At 43.7% G+C, this 21,512-nt stretch overlaps 2 protein-coding genes across 5 annotated transcripts in view; both read left to right on the top strand.

Annotated features, from left to right (window-relative positions):
- Positions 1-16,047, top strand: part of LOC124182566 — a 63,228-nt gene extending 47,181 nt beyond the window's left edge. The window contains exons 5-18 of one of the 4 annotated variants that reach the window (XR_006870811.1): positions 2,456-2,583; positions 4,602-5,540; positions 6,011-6,199; positions 6,952-7,069; positions 7,149-7,301; positions 7,724-7,861; positions 7,951-8,156; positions 9,775-10,008; positions 10,099-10,163; positions 10,280-10,484; positions 10,559-10,704; positions 10,824-10,988; positions 11,126-11,498; positions 13,655-16,047. Coding sequence is in view for 3 of the 4 variants with exons in the window: in XM_046570004.1 (XP_046425960.1) it covers positions 2,456-2,583; positions 4,602-5,540; positions 6,011-6,199; positions 6,952-7,069; positions 7,149-7,301; positions 7,724-7,861; positions 7,951-8,156; positions 9,775-10,008; positions 10,099-10,163; positions 10,280-10,484; positions 10,559-10,704; positions 10,824-10,988; positions 11,126-11,413 (2,974 nt within the window). In the remaining variant the exon portion in view is untranslated. Of the gene's footprint in view, positions 1-2,455; positions 2,584-4,601; positions 5,541-6,010; positions 6,200-6,951; positions 7,070-7,148; positions 7,302-7,723; positions 7,862-7,950; positions 8,157-9,774; positions 10,009-10,098; positions 10,164-10,279; positions 10,485-10,558; positions 10,705-10,823; positions 10,989-11,125 lie in introns of all 4 variants that reach the window. The other 3 variants (XM_046570005.1, XM_046570004.1, XM_046570006.1) reach the window with 3 other exon arrangements.
- Positions 16,048-16,998: 951 nt separating this feature from the next.
- LOC124182864 (glycine receptor subunit alpha-4-like) lies at positions 16,999-20,749 on the top strand. The gene is made up of 7 exons (XM_046570631.1): positions 16,999-17,727; positions 17,934-18,111; positions 18,204-18,430; positions 18,512-18,594; positions 18,662-18,973; positions 19,453-19,658; positions 19,742-20,749. Exons 1-7 carry the CDS (start codon positions 17,654-17,656, stop codon positions 19,916-19,918), a joined length of 1,257 nt encoding a protein of 418 aa, XP_046426587.1. The 5' UTR covers positions 16,999-17,653; the 3' UTR covers positions 19,919-20,749.
- The last annotated feature ends 763 nt before the right edge of the window (positions 20,750-21,512 follow it).

Below are 21,512 nucleotides of genomic sequence, written 5' to 3'. Positions count from 1 at the left end.
CGATTCTACATTTTGGCTTTGTATATTCTTATTCCTCCTGCCAGCGTCCGATTTTACATTTTGACTTTTTTATACTTCACTTTTCTGTAATTTAAAATACTGTGAATTAGATTTTCACATATTTGAAAACTGGATATTGTGACCCTTCTATTTACTGATTTTATCTGCATATTTTTCTCCACCTTAACAGATTATACGCGCGATGGAAATCTCGATTAACCAGATACGTGGAATAAGCTTAATGATTATTCCAGACCTCGTTAAATTATTTCAAGACTAACGACTTGGGCGAACCAGTGAAACTTTTATCATCAACCGTGTCTACTATAGAACCGTGCGATGCGTAGAGATTGTCTCTACAATTTATCATGGTCTTGTGAGTACGCGCAGAATCCTGAAGTCCTTAACTCAAGCGTGTATTTTACGAGTTAAAAATGCTGAAAAGCCGAGCGAGTCGTAACGCAAGATATGGATCTTGTTGAGGGATAAGGAAAAGTCGACATTGGTCAAGCAACGAAATGACATTGTTGAAGATGTATTCTCCGGAAGCGTTCCAGCGATATTTCGGAGACTCCTTTCCGAGGATGACTACACTTGCGTGAGATTGGGTCGGGTCAGGGATCTGGGTTCTTCTACGCTACGAGAGCGAGTGAGGAAGCCCGGGTGCTCGTTGAGGAAGGATCAGAAGTCAGAGAGGCCAATGCGGGGGGACGGGAAATTGCTTGAAACCACCCAGTCTCGGCTTGCGTTAATTCAGCTGGAGCAACTTCTGCAACGACGTCGCGTGCAGGAGATTCGAAAGTCAGACCATGACTCCCTGTAGAAACAACGTAAACCATGCCCACCAAATCAATTAATCATGATTCCGAGAATCCAGAACTCGGTAACATCTGTCCGTAAAGTGAGTAGAAAGGGTTGACGGTGAACAATGTAAAATATATTTCACTGACTCTTTAGGGTGAAACAGGCTCTTTGTGCTGTGGGGAGGGAGTCAGTTTCGAGACAAGGCTTCACAACGCCAGTCGAGATCAGGAGGTGCCGGAGGTCGGTAATTTTTGCAATTCCTTAGGGATTATCGACCGCCGCTTGTGATGGGATCTGGCTCCCCGTTTACTCGGAATTTAATTACAGACGTTCGTTAAAGTCCTTCCGGCATTGTTTCCTGCTTTATCTACATCTCCCCAGAACTTCTTGGAAAGACTTCGTGGACTCCTCGTTCACCCGGTTCACACTATCGTTTTTACATCCTGGACAGCCGTCGCAAAATCCAACTTCTGCCGCGGAGTGCTTATCTCATTGGTTAGAGAAATTGCAAGTTTTCCGGAGGCTAGGGATCGCACCTTACTTATCGCCTCAACAGTCCCCAACTTCCTACCTTGTACCCATCTCGCATTTCGTAAATTCAACGAATCGGCTTGCCTATTCGTTAAATGTTCCCCAAAAAATTGAGAGACCGCGAGAATCAACCAGCGATGAAAGGGTCGCTGAATGCTCCCAAATTTTGGGAACCAGGCTACCCTGTTGTCATCCCAAATTCCACGCTAATACGGCGTAGCTAGATACTCGTAGAAGTCGGGTACACGCCACATCCGCTACGTTAATCTGCTCCCCATCGCGAAGTGGGTCGTGGGGTTGCAGCTAATGACGGTTACGTATCACAGCTCATGATCAAACGTCGCATCAACCTTAGCCCGCCATTAATAACAACTCATAGTTCAAGGGTTGTTTTTGCCATCCCGAACTTACATCACGTTCTTTTTGTCGCAAATGCCATTCATCGACATGGAACATGCGTTAAAAATCCGATAACTCAATTTGCTAATTATCTATTTGCTCGCAATTTTTAACACATGCGTCGATGAGGTACTTTCCCACCAACCTAACACGTTCGTTGAAACTGCAGCCGTAAAGGTCCTGGGATGATCAGTGGATGTCGGGCAAGTAAACATCCTACCTAGGTGGAATAATCCGGTATTCGGCGTGACACGCAAGGTGATTTGACGGCACGTCGTAAGGAACCTCTACCCTTGGCAGGCCAGTTAAAATTCATAAGATGTTGGCGCAACATCCCTTCACACACCGCAGTCCCTAGTTTGTACGCAACCCGTGGATTATACAACTGTGTCGGGTATGACAATGTCGAGGATTCCGCCGGGGACTAAAGTCAGTGCTGCGAAGTTGCGGAGGTTTGATTTACGCCATGCGCATACATGTATAACAACGGATCTATGGCAGCTGCTGAGCAAGCTGCTTGCTGGCCCGTACCACTTCCGAAACGGTTATAACAATTTGTCTACAAATAATGCAAGCTTTCTCTGTTAATAACATGAAGGACCTTCAACATTTACTCCGAATAACTTACTGTGTGAAATCTGCGGGTGTAGAGTATCCATTGTAACTTGGATTTTCAGAGCAGAATTTTTTCCAAAGTTATTCAGTTCTGTTATGTTCACAGGGAAACCTGCCATGATGCATGGACACATCTGCGGCTATCTCCGATGTTTGGATGTATCTGCCCCAACAATCACATGAAACGTAGATGCGACAAGATCTTCTCGATAGTAAACCACAACCCGTGCGTCGGTGAGTGTGCTGCAGAGATGATTGCTCATCTCCTTCCAGTCGAGACTGGCCAATTATTGTTGCAGTATTGTTATTACATAAATACAGTTCAATTACTCACTTAATGTCGTCACTTACCAAAATTTTGTATATAACATTCGTTATATCGTACTCTTGGGTGTATTTGCGAGATTTATTTTTTCAAATATTCTTTACCGCCGTCTCTTCACGTTCTAGCTGGGTAGGTCGAGGCTGATGCTAATTGAGTAGCATTTTCGAGCGACTGTCGGTGTTGTGGAACTTATTGTGTATACATACTGAACGAGCTCAGGAACACACACAGAAAGACAAAGACACGCGTTTGCATCATGTTGCAGTAACGCCATCACACCGATAACCGACACAAATCCACCACCACACGTAAAACACAATACGTTATACCATATTACTATGTACCTAAGCCGTTTGAGTCGAATTTTGTCTGTGTATGTTTGTGCAGAGTTGATCTTTTTTTCACAACGATTAGTACTTAACATGATTACCCGCCTATGAAACGTCGGCCAACGGGTAGGAACTGGAGCGACATCCTCGTCCAGGCTTCATGCGCATAATGGGGGTCAGGAATGAGCCCGTGAATCTTTGACAGCGGATCACGGAGCATCCTAACAGGAGCGAGTCGCAAATCGATATCCTTTGAAGCCAGTCTTCTGGTACGTCAGTCCTACCCGTATATCCGACGCTAGGTTGTAGACTGGCTCCCAAAAGCGAGCGTGTGTCTACGGCGTAGGTACGTAATCATTACAAAATAACACGCTGTGTCCCGTGCTGACTCCAGTGCTCCACTGAGTTGTCTTAATCACCTTGGCGCTTGCCTCTCCTATGGAGGCAAGAAAAATTGAGGCCCGGCGCATGGAGCACGGGAGAGAAAGTCGGAAGACGTGCGTATGCTTGAGTGATCGCGGCTTGACTGCAGGTTGACATGACCACAGGATCTTTCGATAGTTGACATGACCGCCATTCCGCGTAGCAGCGCCGCGGCGGGGTGTGCGGGTACTACAAATTTGAATTTTGAATCGCGTCTTTGGCCAATTGGCGAAGGCGTGTATCGGCGCTATCTGACCTGTGGACGAACAAACGAACGTCGAGGTCCGCAGAGGACGAGAGCATCATCTGAAATTTCAAAGTGATCGACGCGACGGCCGCGCGCTGCACGTGGCAACACAGCAAGCATGCTCACCGCATGATGAAGCAAGTCCGCATCATTGCATGAATTGACTTTCCTTGATATTTGTTATTGTCACAGTCTTGAAGTTCTATTTTTCCCTTTTTCATTCTAGCATGAGGATTGCTGCACGAACGTACCGTGCGTACATTATACTTTACAGTAGTTACTGTTTCACTGACTTCTTTGTATCTTTTTCCTCAATATCTCTGTCGTCTGCCTGTCTGTCTATCTGTCTCTGTATTTTCCATATTTCTGCATTCGTTTTACTCTACGACCAATGAGAAAGTGTTCCTCCTTGTACGTTTACCCTGCGTTATATAAACGACGTACGGTTTCGCGTTGCAACTGAAATGGCTACGGGGAGTATCTCGCTCTGCTCCCTTGTATCCTTCTTCTTAATAACTTGACGCGGTCTTCGTTTATCTCTCTGTCCTGCTTTCACATCTTGGGCTGAGTCTCTTCCTCAGAATTCTTTCTTTCCCCCAGTTGTTCTTCTCATTAATTTTCCGCTCTCCTTCTCTGTCTCTTGGATAGAGAGGAAGATGAAGAAAGGTAGAGAAAGAGAGGGAGAGAAAATGAGTAGCGAAGAAAAACACGATGAATTGTAAGCCATTTCGTGGGGCATCGCACGTGCGCCGAGTATTCGGGTTTCATATGCACATAACCATGGGTATTATACCTATATGCATATACGAAATGGGTGGGCGTGTCTCGAGGAAACTTCGTTGGTGTACTCTCGAACTCCCGCCACCACTGCCATCACCCTTTGACTAAAGAAGCCCCCTCCCTCCGCGACTTTTCTTCTGTGTTTCAGAGTTTCTGCCCTCCGCGACCATTGACTTATCGGGGACCGACTCCGCGCTCTATCCGTTCGACCCCCACCAGGAGAACTTTCAAGAGTTCTGGTTCCCCCCGACCAGTATGTACCCATATTTTCTCTTCCCCGCCACCGCAACCACGCGAACATTCAATGAGATCGAGGCCCGGTACCGCTACCACGAGGTGCCGCCGCCCAAGGCTCCCGAGGTCCCTAAGCAGCGTCACGGGAACCTAGGCCATCACGCGCCTGGTACGATCCTTGACCACTATCAACACCACAACAACCATGGTCTCGATCTCGACCCAGATCCTGGCCCACGCCCCAATCCAGATCCCGAACATCCTCGACGCCGACCCACCTTGGACGAGCACAATTCTGACGACCTAACCTCCACTGGGGGACGAACACCATTCTCTGAGCATGACTACGCTTCGAGCACCGTCACCATCTCTGAGCATCAACAAAAGCACCTTTCCAAAGACCTGCATGAGCAGAATCGCAATCGCAATGTCTATCCGCACGAAAACAATCGGCACAGCCTAGCACCGTCATCACCGAACTCCCCTTCAGCTGACTCATCCTCTTCCTCCTCCTCTAATCATTCGAATTCCGAGATACAATTCCGTCATCACAACCCTAACCAGCACCACCACCATAATCACCGCAATAGTCACGCACCATCACCGGCACCGGCACCGGCACCAGCACCAGCACCAGCACCGGGTCACCAACACCACCAGCACCACCATCATCATCACGATCACGATCAGCACTACCATGGAAAGAAATTTGCACCCAGACCGACTTATGAGCATCGGAGTGTCGTTGACGAGATGATCGACCTTGACGACAACGAGCTACGGCTCGGCGGCAGACAGCCCATTGACCGGCTATTCGGTCTCAGCGAAGCCTTCGAAGGGTTCGTCGACAAAGGTTCGTAGGTAGGAGGTAGTTAAGCACACTCGCGATTCGAAGCGTGTCCCGCACCAGCACCACTGCACCCACTACCGTCGTCAACAGATTATACCTACCTACATGTGTCAAAACACAAGCCAACTAGCCTCCGTACTCTTCGATTCTCGTCTCGCTCGCTCAGTCGCTTTTCATATCCAACGAGGCGCACATGATGATGAAAAATACAACAACTAAATACACTGTTATAAACTACCCGATCAATGTCCCACCCCAAAGATTACAGATCGTCGCATCACGAAGCTTTTCCTCTCCCCCTTGGTAACCGGGTAAACTAACAATAAGAAAAGAGAGACAGTAGTAGTACAATTCGATTGAATAAAACTACCTCGACAGACTCGAAACACTCGGAGAATGCTAGCTTACTCTTCTGTCCATTCGTCGACCCTCCGCATCGATCCTCCAATCATGTACTAAATCGATATTTACAGTGAAGGTCATTTCACATCCCGACAACTCAACGAGCTTTGAGCTAATTGAGTCTCAGCTGGAGAATCCCCTTATCGATGCTGATCATCGCGACCTCCATGCCCTTAAGCAGATACCGATACCAGACGTACCCAGGCGGAAGATTCATCACGGAAAAAATCATTCGAAGAGCGAGCAAAACTCGAAAGGAGGTAAGAGATGGTTGGCTTACAATTGTTCAATGGATTCAAGTTATCGCGGTTTGACTGATTTTAGGCGCTGGAAAAATTTGCGATGAAAATTCCATATTGGTACCAGTTTGTCATCGGGGTAGGTATATAAAGCAATGGGTAATTCTTTAGGGGGTAATCAATTCCCTGATGTCGGACGGTCAAGTTAGCTTTAATCGTCACATTGCTACTTCAGAGGAAGCCCACCACTCGTGCGATTTACCGGTGTCGTTGGCGTTAAACGCTTCTACTGCTGGTCTTTCTAAATTTTTAATCTCGCCCCCAAACCTCAATAAATTCCGAGACACTCGCCCTCTCGTTCTCTCTCTACCTATACTGCTGTATAAGCTTCATTCTTTGCGGTGCGGTGCGATGGGTTGGCGAGAATTCTCGCCCGGCGTTCCGAGGTCTCCATCGTCCGAGACAAAGAGTGACGCGAACAAACTACCATCCCACCAACTCGCAGTTTAACCGCTAAATTTTAGACCCCAAGGCTCGCACGGGGCGGATGGACCTAGGCGGAAAAGGAAGAACGAAAGGGGGATGAGGGTGAAAAAATGGATTTGACTCGATACGGACGAGAAGGGCTTCCCCTAACTTATGGCTACCCACGAATCCCTCGCGATACTGGGCCACGGTTTTATTAAGACAAACGAGCCACCCTTAGCGTAACCACGTGATATCCCGTCCTCAGCCTTCGGACTCCATCAAATCTCATTTCTGATGCTGTGCAGGTAAGCCAGCGGTCGCACTGTTCTCAGGATCTAAGGCGAAAGGTCATCGGGTCGTGCATCGTCCTGCAGCGGCGGTAACCTTGTCTAGCACCTGCCACCAGGCCTACACTTCTTGCAGGTGAGTAGATATCGATGTGTGTAAAACAATTGTTCCTCTGACAAGCATCAAACGAATTTCAATTTCTCGCCATCTGTAGCAATGACCCAGACTGTAAGACGGCGTTGCAGCCGGTCCTGAACCACTGCGACCTCGGAAACTGCGCTAGGAACGCCTGCATGGATGCTCTTCAACAGTTTTATCGAACAGCGAGTGAAGCGCACACCATGGAGATCGCATTTTGTTTGTGCAGGTGAGGACTGAGGAACGTGGCCAATCTTTTATGGGATTGGTATAAGTTTAAGGTCGAGTTTGAGGAAGTGTAATTTGTTTTCCACGGTTGTTTTCATCCGCTTGCACAACCGAGCGAAACCCACCACGTCAACTCGGGTGTCTAAACTGAATCGGGACAAAGTTTGTATCGAAGAAGGCTTGTGAACTCAAGGGCGTATTCCTCTCCTTCCTTCCCGTGTACGCGGAATGAGGGAAGAAGAGACGTCTTCTTTTAAACGATAAAGCTGTTTAAAACTTTTAAGTGGCTTCACCTCCCTTCACACAAAACAACGCTCAAAGTTTATTTTATGGAGTTATTTGCCGGGCGTTCGAGCCCACCGCGAACATAACAGTGTCTAACCGACTAACAATAAGCTATAACCACACCTAATAACGTTAAAGGAAAACCAACAACAAACGGGACGACTGCATCATTGCTCAAGAAAAAATGCACCCCGCATGCGCCCAGCGAGTCGAGGGGGTTGAAATGCCCACTTGTCACAGCCTCGCCGAAGTCTGCAGGGAAGACAAAGCATGCAGGTAAGAAACTATGCGAGCATGGTCCGGTTCTAATAATTTACTTTGTTAGGCAAGTTCGAGCCGACATTGACCCAGAGTTTGCGTTTAAGGAAGAGGCTCGAGTACTACGAACAGAGTTGTGCGGTCGACAGTGTGACGAAAAAGTGCGCCGGGGTAACGAAAGAGTGTCGTCGAGCAATGATCGGGATCCTAGGCACGGAGCTGCGTTCAAACTGTGCTTGCAAAGGGACAGACCTAGCACAAGTCTCCGACTGCCTCGGCTGGCAGCGACTGCTCTGGGTTAATCCGTGCGTGGGTAAGTTTAACCCCTGATAACTTACCCGTGTGCCTAACTGTGATCCCTAGCTTTAGGCGCAAACACAGATGACAAATTTCCTTGACGAGAGCAGAGCCCTTGAGGTATGATTGCGATTGTATTCGGGATTCAGGAAGGTTTTATCGCGTCAATCCACGAGTCTGTAAGCTTCGAGAATTATAAATGTCACGTTGTATTGATCCCGACAATACGTTTCCGATGGTGTGATCCCAAATTATCTAATCAAGTATATTATTCACCTATATACCCGAGGATCTTCCGAAGCATTATTACTTTGTTAGGCTTTCGTTTTTGACTTGGGGACTGAAATCCCTAGATTAACGGCACTGTTGTACGTTTTCAACGATGGAGTTTGTGCCAGGTTTCTTCCACTGCTGGCTAGCGTTAGAGCTTGTGGTGAAATCGAAATGTTTCTACTACACTTGTACGTATTGAGGATTTGCCCAAACGTATCGATTGGTCAAGTGCGATGTCAAAAGAGCCATTCCGCAGTTGCTTGAAATAGAGCTGCTATGTGGAGAATTTGTCAATTTCACCTGATTTATGATTCACCTGATTATGATTAATGCCCATGCTTCGTCGAATGATGATTGATTCAAGTGGTGGACAAAGGACCACCTATTATCCGCACTTGTGTCAGCTCTCGCGGCTCAAGTATAAACGCGATTAGCGACTCGTCGCGAAATAAAACAGTAAAACCAAAATTTGCGAAGATCTTCTAACAAGTTTGATCAATTCCTCATTGACTGGCTACAGAGGCGAGCTGTTTAATTAGGACTATCTTCGGTGCGGCCTTCACTTAAGTTAAAGTAGATACCAAAGGTACAATTCCTGACAAACGACAACCGCTATTTATACTCTCCTGGGTCGATACACGTCCTGAATGTATACTACAAAGGTTGTCTCGCCTATCCGCAAGATCCAATCACGTTAAAGGACTGAAGCTAGCTTCGGAAACTTGGGGAGAAAATTAATACTGCTCTTCAAAATATAGTTTTTGATCAATAAAATCGAATGTTAGTCGATGCTATGATTACGCTATTCATCCGTTCGCCACCTCTTTGAATTATTGTAGTGTGCTTACATCAATTTACCGGTTCGATTCCCACTCATAGGGGGAGTATAACATATCCGCAGTAGTGTTGCCCTGCTGAGGCACAATGCACACAGCCCTTCAATCATTACACTAGATGCGGCCACGCAAGCTTGGATGAAATGCAATCATTATGGCCGATTCGATTGATTCTCGTTCATTAATTCAATTCACAAATAGATTATTGCGAGCAAGGAAGATATGCATTTATTCCGGATGACATTAGAGTGGCCACTCTCAATCTGCCAACCACATTACTGCGTTCCTAATATGATTGTGCGTAACTCGACAGAATATAAATGAATATCGATGGCAATAAAACCGAAGCGATAAGTTGGCCCGTGTAATAGCAGTAAGAATTTATTGAGGTGGCTTATCTTCTCAAGCGTTGACAATAAGAAGCGAGTTAGAACGACTCTGTAAATTAGTTCGGTCAAGTTGACGAGTTCTTACATTGCAAGTGCAAAGGGTCTTGGATTAATTCGGTGACGTTTCGCTGCGTAGTTGAGTCGCAGAAGGACTTTCACGCGCGAAGAAAAGCCCATCGTCAACGTACAACAACGGTTCTAACCCTAACAACGGAAGTGGAGGAAAATTCGAGTGATCTGGCTGAGTCGCACTCGGTCGAGCCGATTTCGAAGGTCACACAGGTTGCCGATTCCTGGGACTCAACCACCACTGTCTCGACGACGTCGACTACCACCACCACTACAACCACCACTACTACCGTGCCCCCGAGTAAGTCCCAAAGCTCTTACCAGTGACTTGTAAGTTCTGCGGTTGTGCGGGCTGAACGTAATGCGATTGAGTCCGGTCCCTCTGTTCCAGGATTCTGCATCGTGCAAAGGCCCAGACAGACGCATCAGTACATCAGGGAAGGCCGAGGGAAAAGGGTGAGTAGATGATGAACCGTGAAATGGTTACGTACAAACCTCGGGTGTTCTAGGAATAGAGAAATAAAATCGCTTGAGATAAACGACAGAGTTAAGTTTCGAGTTCTACCCCACAGCTCTACAGAGAGGACGAACCCGAGTGTTCGGAACTTTGCCAGTGCAGCGAGGGCGAGGTGCTTATCTGCAACACCATCTGCGTCGAGTCTTCACCCTGTAAAACCGACTTTGCATTCTACAACCACGCTGCTCCCGCTTACCAGGCGTACCGCGGTCGCTGTCTCTGTTACAGTGGACGCTTCATCTGCATGCGGCCATTCCCAGGTCAGTTATAGACCCCGATGATTCACCATTCTGAATGCATTTTTTCTCTAACGTCATTCTTCATCGCACTGCAGACGCGTACAGCATCCCCCACGGCATCTTCATGTTTCTCGGGTATAGCGAAGCTGATGAAAATCTGCTCAAGCAACACAGCAATCTCACAATTCTCGACGCTGTTTCATCGCTGGACAGCTTCGTGCGACAAGAAATTGACAACCAGGTACAGTTTTGAATACATTAAACAATTCCACAAGTTTTCGAACGTCTTAAAAATACCGGAATCCACCCACTCCCTATACACATTATGTCATTATCTGAACCCAGTTTACCTCATTACAGACTGTCTGCACACTGCTTCTGTACAACGTGACTAAAGAAAATGTCATCGCCATTGCTCAAATAAAGTCGGACACAACTCTTACGGGTAACACGAGTCACCAGTCTCGAAGTCAGGCCGAGCTTCAAACCCAGGTACAAACATTGCAGCAGTTGAAGCGGGTAAAGGTGAGTAAACAAACCTTTAGTACTTACCAATGGGATCTGAAGGTAAGCTTTGTTCTTCAAGATCCATTGGTAAATAAATTTCCAATTTGATACGAAACACGCTGTTGAACACTCTGCGTCTTCTTTTTTCCCCTTAGGATGAGTGCGCAGAAATGCTTCGCGATTTGAGCGAAAAGATCAACAACAAACATCACGAGGTCTACACGCATCCGCTTTTGTCAATATTCAAAATGGCGGAAGTCGAAGTCAGGCTTCCACAAACAAACAGAGGCAGTCCGTCGCGATTCGTGAAAGATCCGCTTCAGCGGTTACTCTTGACGTTGCTACTCGTCACAACGAGTTACCTCGTGACTAGAAGACCCGGCATCTGTATTCCAACTGTAACGCCATCAGCGTTCGTCAAAACGATGCGCCAAGGCTCGTGACAGAGCATAACTCGCGATATTGTAGAATTATCACCACAACAGAGACTCACGTAGTGAGGAAGGGTGTATAATAGCGTTGAGCCAGGTAGGAACAAGATTCGCTTCATTCTTCGGTTGTGTACGCTACGGTTTCGTCGTTCTGTATACACATCGCGTGCGCAAATCGCAAACCATAACAACTGCGGAATCTTGGCGAGACTGTAGTATTGTTTGCTTGTTATTTTCTTTGAAGAAATTTATATAGTAAATGCATTTTGGTCGAATAAAATTCGACGCTAATCGGTGATAGTCGTAATAAGACTCTGTCTGACAAAGTCTCACCCATGATGAACGTAGAGAACGATGGAAAACAGCAGCGTTACAAGTACACACATATATATATATAATATTTATGTACATATTTGTGTGTATATATATATTATATACTACATATATTAAGTATGTCTAAAGAAATAAGTCCTCGCTCATACTTAAAATTATTATCATATACCAATTAAGAAGTTATTATTACAGTTATGTGGGGTTGAAGAGATGATTGAAGCCCGAGCGAAAAGGAAAGCTTGCCTCCTCCAAGACACACCATATTGGGTTCCAGTGAATTATTCACACCTTGCGCGTTATTTTAGCACAAATTTAATCTGGGTTGATTTATTTTTTTACGTTTACCCGTACTTCAAATGTATAGTTATATATATATATATATATATATATATATATATATATATATATTGTACATCGAATGAAAAAGTCCGCGAGATTGCCGAAAGAAAGATAGTCATGAAAACCCTGTCGGTACAGAGGAGGGAGGTAGAGTGTCAAAAAAAAGAGGGCAAACAAAAACTCCCGCCTCTTTCAATGCTCTCTTCGACCCCGTTAAGCTCTTTACAATTAGCTCAATACACGGTTGAACAAATTTCGCGAGATCCTTGCTGCGGTTCAAGATTTTCAAGCTTTCAACCATGGGGTCGGACTGACTATAAAAATATGTGACGGAACGGGAAAACATCGAGTATTCCATGCGAATTTCACTACCTATTGAATATTGGCAGATCGAAAACAAAAAACAAGAGAGAGACAAACAACTATACATATATACCAACCAATCCATCAAGCACAAATAGGAATAGGGCTACTTTATATTTTAGGTTAGACTAAGCTCAAAATCGTCACTAAAGCTTCTCAATTATCATTTTTAACGTTGTTTCAAACTTTTACAAATTGTTTTAAAGAGCCTCGTGACGCTGGCGCTGGCGCCATTTAGAGGTGACAAGAGATTAGAAATTTAGCGTGCGATTGTAAGATATCGTACTGAAAATATGGTAAAACATTGATGACTAATTCTCTACTTTCGAGTACGGTTGTCGCTCTAAACGATCTCAAGAAATAGATTCGAGTACTCAATTTCCGACTGCATTGCACTCACGTGCCTATGTAAATAAAATTTGAAAAAAAAAAAATTGAGAATTAATTATTGATATGCCAGGAATTGGCAAACCTTCCACGGTCAACGTGAATCAGTTCAAGAATTACATTGTGAGAAAAATGTCACTTGCCAGGATACTAGCAACTGTTATAGTATTTAACGTTAAAGTCGGTCTGGTCTTGAATTCACTCGTGCAAATTGTTATTCCGACCTGCTGCTATCGCCTGTAATATGTAAGCCTCCAAAGTTCCCCACTCAAAAACGTGGTAGACAATGTAGACAAAAACAATAACTAAAATAGAATTCTATACATATACATGTAGGTATATTGAAAAATTGAACAAAAATATATATGTATATATATCGTATAGACATGAGTAATAAATAGATACCCGTATAGAAATAGATGTGTACATATATATTGCATTGTAATTAAGAGGAGAGAATTAATCATTGGAAGTCGAATTGGGCAGTTGCGGAAATTTATTTTCGTTCGTAAAGTCGTTTCGTATATAAATGTTATATAGTATTCGGGGCGTTACGTAATATTGAATACAATTACTTATTATACCTAGGAAATACGAATGTTTCTACTATTCATTTGACTTTCAATGGATTAAATGATATACATACATACATATATTACATGTATAGTACGTAATGTGAAAAAGGCTATACAGTACTGTAAAAAAGTACCACAAATAATATATTGTTTGTATATGGGAAAAAGAATTCTATTTAAACAATACTTGTAATAGAATAAAAATTGTTAATCTATAATAACTTAATTACAATATATCTACTTATTATATTTATAGCCGAACGAACTGAAAACGAGATGGTGGAACACCTCGCACGCCCTTGATCGTCGATACTTGAACTGATGCCTGACCTAAAACTATAATTCAAGTATCGAAGATCCATCGAGAGTTTACAAAATAACGATCGATAATTATGTGGCATAATAAGTGCGTGCGAAGCGCGGCCAAGAACCCGCACAACAAAGCAATAATGTATAGAGAGAAAAATGAGAGCGAGGGAGAAAAATATAGAAAAGAGCGAAAACGAGATATCTGAGAGCGTGAGAGTGAGAGGGGAAAATTTTTACTGAAAAGAGATGACAAAGAAAAAAAAGAAAGGTTGATTTAAGATTTAAGTTTATCTTGTACTAAATCACGTACCTAACGTTATAAGTTTAAGGCAATTCCATTCTACGTATAACAATGCCAGACGCGGAAATCATTAGATTGTGTCTCCACTGCGGTATAAGTGATCGTGTAACGAAATCGAAATGGACCCGCAATTCCATATTACTATAGATATCGTCGAGTTTCATAAATATCAGATTTGAGATTTAAATTAAATTCGCCTGTACCGGTATTTGGGGAGACTTCATTATGCAAGTTATTTATTGCTCGGTTTTTGAAGTACGTACCTATACCGTTATAACTCACCACCACGTCGCGGCTAAGGGCAACCTAATAGCTATTTAAGCATTAAGGCTTATTTGTTCGTCCCACGAAGTCGCAATAAAGTACGATAAAGTTGGTTTCAATAAAGCTAAGAGCCGCAGGGCCCAATTTTGCTCCTTTCAAACGTTGAACTATAGTTCATTTCCGAATGTTTACCAGTTTGCAGATAGATTCCTTACGTATTTTTTATTTCTCAACTCCTCATTGTAGTGAGTAAAAAATTTATCAAACCTGGTTATGAGATTTTATTTCGAAACTTGTATAATTTCATGAAGCCGGGATCCCTACCCCCGGTATCTCTTAAATCAGTTGATACACAAGGGGCGCCGGAGACAAATTAAAAATGAGCGTTAATTTCCCCCGCGCTGTTTGAACATATCAAGACCCGGCGTGACCGGGTCAGCCAATATTTTTATTACCATATACTATACTTGTTCGCCGGTTGAGAGAATGTACCCGCGTACGTCCGTATAACTGCAGGTCAAAAAGGTAACTCGGAAAGAGTTACGAGAAACGGGCCGTAGACAAGCGACGTATTGCGACACGGCAACCGGCAAGGGTCAAAAATCGATCGTTTTCGGTACTCTACGGTGCCTCACGTATACTTCCATATTGAAATACAAATATAAATATGTACGTGTATATTATACATACATATATTATACACATACATGTATTATGTAAGAGGTTATATTGTACATAAAAAATACATGTATACCCTAATGTACATAGATTAAGACACTTACCGATCGAGGCTGCAATTAAATCCATGGAATTTGTTTTATTGGCCGTCGGTCACTCTATTTTATCAGCACATGGTACACTTGCCCATATGGTCAGATCGATTTCATGAAATCTACATTGTCGACCGTCGCTTCGGCGATTCGATTAATGATAAAATAATATACGCGGTGAACCGAATAGATTTTTTTTCTCCGTCACTCGGACCAATTCTTCATTCAAATATGAAGCAGGTAGGGTAAAAAAAAATTACCTGAATAATGAAAGGGAAAATGTACCAATATCCCAACCAATGTATACTCGACTCTAGCAAGTCCGCTGATTGACTGTGAATGCGTTATCGTTCCTCTCGCCATGTTTCACATGCGGCAACACACACGTGCGCACGTTACCTCACCTGGAATAAATGCGAGAAACTGACATACGCCACGGATGTGTCGGTGCTGCGTACCAGGGTGAAAATGTTATACGACACCATTTCCTCCCTCGAATTGCGTTTGCGTGGTTCGTTCAATACTTAATAAGCGCTATTCCGACCGGGCTAACACGATACAACACACAACGTGCGCACGTGCATGCGTGCATGCGTGACATATCTATAGCTAGTGGGTACTCAAAGTCGAGCGCAACGTAAAGTAAACTTTGCGCAAATTATGCAAACAAATGATTTTGGTACACGTGTACGCGAAACGCGACGACCGTAAACAACGATAACGTTACACAATGCATACGTCAACGAAATAATCTATGCCCAACTTTGATGAAACAGAAACGGAATACGTATATCGTGGCGTGTACTACATATTGCAATAATTGAACATATTATAAAAAGTCTGTACGAAAAAATTAAGATAAAGAAAAGGGAAACGAAACCTGTTGTCTAGGAATAAGCTGTCATGTACATTGTGCACTATACATTAGATTGTAAGTATTATAAATTGAATACAATGCGAAAGTTGTAGCGCGTTGTTTAATAAAGAAATAATGTCTACGAACTATGTGTAGATAAGCATTACTTCAGTCGACGTTTTCCTAAGTAACTCTTCAACAAATCTTTGGACTTTTGTTGTTTCCGTCTGCTAAACTTGAACGCGAGGTGTGATTTTAGCGCAACCCAGATGCATATGTCATAAATGAAAATTATCGTCAAAAAAAGAAAAAGTCGAGCTTGAATCGGCGAACTCAAATCGTGAACATGATGTGACTTGGGCGAGGGCGAATCACCGGCATGGAAGAGCTACAAACGATGAGAATCGAGTGCAGCAGCAACTTTGGCAGGCAAGTTGCTGGTGTAAACAGGCGGGGTATAAGGTATATCTGGCACAACGCGATCAATAGCGAATCACCGTTTTATTAATAACGTTAAAAGTGACGAGGGTCTTCTCAGCTGACAAAAATTCTGAAATAAAGGGAACCCCAGATACGGAGTAACAGGGATAAGAATAAAAGTAAAAATCGAACTGCATCAGCGATCTGCAAAGACGAGTATCGCACTGAAACTATGCCATCCCCACTGAAATTTCATCACTGCTCTACTTTTAGCGATTTTCTGTCTTATACCCTTATCTGCCGTGCATGGCACCCAAGTATCTAGTATTCATAATTATCCTTCGAGTGCATCAGCAGAGGCCATATTCATCGTGCGCGAAGAAGCGTAAAACGAACATAGAACAGGGATAGAGGGTGAGAGGGGGTGAGGGGGGGGGGGGAGGGGGGAGGCATCTAGTCGATGGTTTTTATACCCACAAGCGTGTCAGAGGCGACCCCGCGACTGCCCCTAGCTTAACCCCACTTGCCCCCCACCCCCCAGATCCCTGACACCGACTGCGGATTTAAAACGGTGCCTCCGCATGCAGTAACGAAAGGGTGCGAGTGCCGGGCCATTTTTCACTGCGAAAGTAAAAACACTCACCCTGAAGCCGGGAAAACATTCCCTGGAACAATCCGCGCGGAAGTTCGTTATAGTCACTGAATTCTCCAGAGTATCAAAAAAGGGAATTAAAGGAAAAAATAATCACCAGGGGTACCGAGCTATGAAGGGCCCGCAAATATGACGCATCACGGAACCTCGGCATGGTACAGATTTGTCCCGATGGGTCGAAGAGTAGGGCTTAATCAGTTAGTCGATAGGCAAATTGGCTTATGAGTCCGTCAGCGATGTGTGGTTTAGAACGGGCGGTCCCTCGCCGGTGCTGTTTCGCGATCCGTTAGTCGTTGGCCTCGTCCTCGTGTCCCGTCGTCGGGTGTTTTAGAAGTTAATTTTAATAAGTAATTAAGTAATAGAAATCCGCAAACAGTGAGACGAAAGGATAGCTCTTTTTGATTTCTGAGGACCGTTTTTTCACGAATCGGCGACGTAGGGTAGGTCCAGAAACCAGCGGAATACACAAGTTGACGATCGTGATGTCGGTTGGAAAAAAGTGCGAAACTAAGACTGGCCGAGAGCCGTGAATTCCTAAACCGGAACCAAGCTCGTTACAATTACGTCTGACAGTATCGAAGCCTCCTGGAGAACGGATCTGGAGAACCTCGATCACGCGGTAAAACTACGAATCCCCCGTTACCGGATTGCGGGAAAAACGGTTACGCCGAAGCTGCGCAGGGATGAGGAGTCGATCCGTTGTAGTTTTGTGCTGCTACCTTTACACCCTCTTTGACATTGCAGCGTTGCACTTTCCGTAAGTAGGCGAGAAAAGTTTCAATCGGGTCAACTGCATGTGCAGCCATTTAAAAACGCACACCTTCTGAGTCGTTGCGACGTTTCAAGGCTTTGCGAAAACGCGGAATTGTGTATAATACAGCAAATGCCGAGTCAATATCACCGAGAAAAATCGACCGTCCACGATATTTGCTGGGTTTTAGAGTATTTTTGTCTCATCGACAGAGACCTGGAGCTAGAGGAGTACGGTAGGAAAGAGGCGTCTTTATCCCTAAGAGACATCCTGCCCCTGAACCCGAAACAGTACGACAAGCACAGGGCACCCAAGTATCTAGGACAGCCAACTGTGGTGTATTTTCACGTAACTGTACTAAGTCTGGATTCAATAAACGAGGAGTCTATGGTAAGTCGATTCGTCCCTTCCTAGTTACCCGCAGTATAAATTACGGTTGATGATTAACCCGAAGTTGGAACCGGGCTTAACCCGTCACACAGACGTATGTTGCAGACATATTTCTGGCCCAGAGCTGGCGAGACTCACGTCTCAGACTGCCCGAAAATATGTCAGAAGAATATCGAATCCTCGACGTCGACTGGCTCCACAACATTTGGCGACCAGACTGCTTCTTCAAAAATGCGAAGAAGGTCACCTTTCACGAAATGTCCATACCCAATCACTACCTTTGGCTTTACCATGACAAAACCCTCCTCTACATGTCCAAGTGAGTACGAGCCGTCGCTGATCAATTATAAACTCTGCAGGGTATAGCCTCAACAGCTTCTGAACATCACTAAAATTTCAGACTCACCCTGGTACTCTCGTGCGCCATGAAGTTCGAATCTTACCCGCACGACACGCAATACTGTTCTATGATGATCGAGAGCCGTGAGTAGATGTCTGATCCATACCTTGTGCTTTAGTGGAGAACTGTAACGAACGGATGTCCTTACAGTTTCCCACACGACGCAGGACCTGGTGTTTGTCTGGAATATGACTGACCCGCTGGTGGTGAACCCTGAGATAGAGCTCCCACAGTTGGACATATCGAACAATTACACAACCGACTGTACGATCGAGTACTCGACCGGGAACTTCACCTGCATTCAAATAGTATTTAATTTGCGAAGAAGATTGGGTTACCATCTATTTCACACTTACATACCGTCCGCCTTGATCGTCGTCATGTCCTGGATCGCCTTTTGGATTAAGCCTGAGGCAATTCCGGCCCGAGTCACCCTGGGCGTTACGTCGCTTTTGACTCTGGGTAAGAAGATAATGTAATACATACCGAGAGGAATCGGTGAAACTAAGCAGATTGAGCGTCCGATTGCGCATGCGCGAAATTAGTCCAAACGCGACTTACGGAGGTTACGTAGGTGACGCAATTTTTTTTCAAGTTGAGCAGATCTGAAATAGTTAATCTAGCGACTCGGAAAGGCTTGACAAACTTTTATTGTTTAATGATCGATGATCGACGACGGCAACGAGTAATCACGACAACATAATTTCAAATTTCGAATCGACGCGGGCGAGCTTGGCATACCATGTCCCATTTCAAATATGTTGGTTCCTCTGCGTTACAGACGAAAATATTGCTGCTGCACGATCTCGCCGACGAATAGAGTTGAATTTTTTTTTCGCAGGTATAGTCTGTCGCTCAAAATGCTAACCTTCACCGTTTCCTCTCGGTTAAAGCGAATGACAATGCGGAAATTAAGCCTCGCAATTGATTGCTGACGACAGCAACGCAGAATACTCAGTCCCAGCAGTCGCTGCCTCCTGTTTCGTACGTCAAAGCCATCGACGTATGGATGTCTTCCTGTAGTGTATTCGTATTTTTATCACTGATGGAGTTCGCGGTAGTGAACAACTACATGGGACCCATTGCCACCAAAGCGATGAAGGGCTACTCGGACGAAGACCTGCGAGAAGCCATCGACGAGTTCAAGGTGAGGAGGAGAACTGTGGCTTACCGTTCTTTACACAAAATTAAACTGGGTTATGCTTTCTTGCTAATTCTTCAATTAAACAGACGCCAATGCGGTCGGACTCTGAGAGAAGCAGAAGTCCGGGTCGGCCACCTACGGTGCAGTACGAGACTTGCTGCCAAGGTCGAGCGACTGCTATCTACATCGACAAGGTGTCGAGGTTCTTCTTCCCGTTTTCATTCTTCATCTTAAACGTCGTATACTGGAGTACCTTCCTCTAGCCCGAGCTCCTTGACTTTTCTTAATCTATTGTCATTACTCTGCGGCGTTTTCAAACTACACTTACCATTGCCGAGTAAGCGCAACAGTGGTTATACGATCAACTTACGTATACTTCTACTACATCACCAACATACGGCGATATATATTTAATTATACAATCATTGATCCGGCAAGTTTGGACAAACTGTAAATTATATGTAAAGGAGTAGCAGACTTACCGATGTGTTCTATAAAAGTCCAGGCTGATTATAAATAAATTGCTTGGATTATTTTTACGTTTCATGCATTAAAATTTACGTCAAATTTACGATTCCTCCACTCACAAGTTTTCATAATTGCGTAGAAAAATATTATACAATAATTCTACCAACGTTGGAAAGGACACGAAATGCATGAGGCGTGGATATAGACAATACTTTATTTCCATGTATATTCTTCTTGCCGGTTGTTTATATATGTATAATATATATACACATTTATAATTTATATAAATATGGATGTATAATATATTTATATAAATGATAATAATAATAATAATAATAATAATAATAATAATAATAATAATAATTTTAATAATAAATATGGTGACGATGGGTGAGGATGACTATGGCGACGATGATGATAACGATAATGGTATAATTACAAGAATAATAAGAGTAACAATAATGGTAATAATTAATTAACGGTAATAGTTGTAACAAATAATATAACTTTGTTAATATAATTGATAAATATGGTTCCATTAGTGCGCACCATCCCTGCATATTTGAGACCTGTGACACCTGTGGCACCTACGCCCCGTCGAGATTTAATCAAAGACGGCTGGTCCTTTACCCATGTATATATATATATATATATATGTGTGTGTGTGTGTATCTGCATATATACATATAATATATATATATATGTATGTATATATATTTCTACGTAGCCGTAGTTCCAGCTACCTTCGTTAACCTTAATAGGTATATATTATGTATAATAATTATTACAGTCTATCGAACGAGATTACATGACGTTTCTCGTTCGCCCAGGCTCTTTTTCTTCATCACCTCGAGTTCCAGCTCGAGTTTTGAATTTCTTTCTTTTTTTTGCCATTCTCTTACTTTTTTGCTCTTTCCTCTTTGCCAGCGTATCGAGACTCTCCGTATAGGATAAAAACAAATGTTGAGAAAAAAAAAATAGAAAAAATTAAAAATAAAACAACACCAAAGAAGAATCTTTACAACCGGTTTCCGACGCACTGACGTATAATTGGCCCTTACGGTGCTTTTCGTACAATTCGAGCAGGTAAATAAGATGTCCTTGAATCTCAATTGAAATAAAACAAGTATAAGTTAAGATTGATTTTTGTATGAGGAATGAAAAAGATACTCTTTCCCCGATGTATTACAAAATTTGAAGAATTTTAAATCGCAGTGCAGATTGTAATCATGAATGTTTCTAGTGAGATGTGAACAGTGACTTTGTTAAGTTTCAAATAGTTTTCACCGCTGCCCCGAGACATGATTTTTGTCAATTAGTTAACGATTCTTTTCTCACTTGGATATTGCCTTTTGGTCAGAGTCCGTATCACGAAGACTTAATAATTTT

Source organism: Neodiprion fabricii, chromosome 5 (assembly GCF_021155785.1).
Source record: "Neodiprion fabricii isolate iyNeoFabr1 chromosome 5, iyNeoFabr1.1, whole genome shotgun sequence".
Taxonomy (NCBI): Eukaryota; Metazoa; Arthropoda; class Insecta; order Hymenoptera; family Diprionidae; genus Neodiprion; species Neodiprion fabricii.
This window is presented reverse-complemented; position numbering and strand designations above follow the sequence as displayed.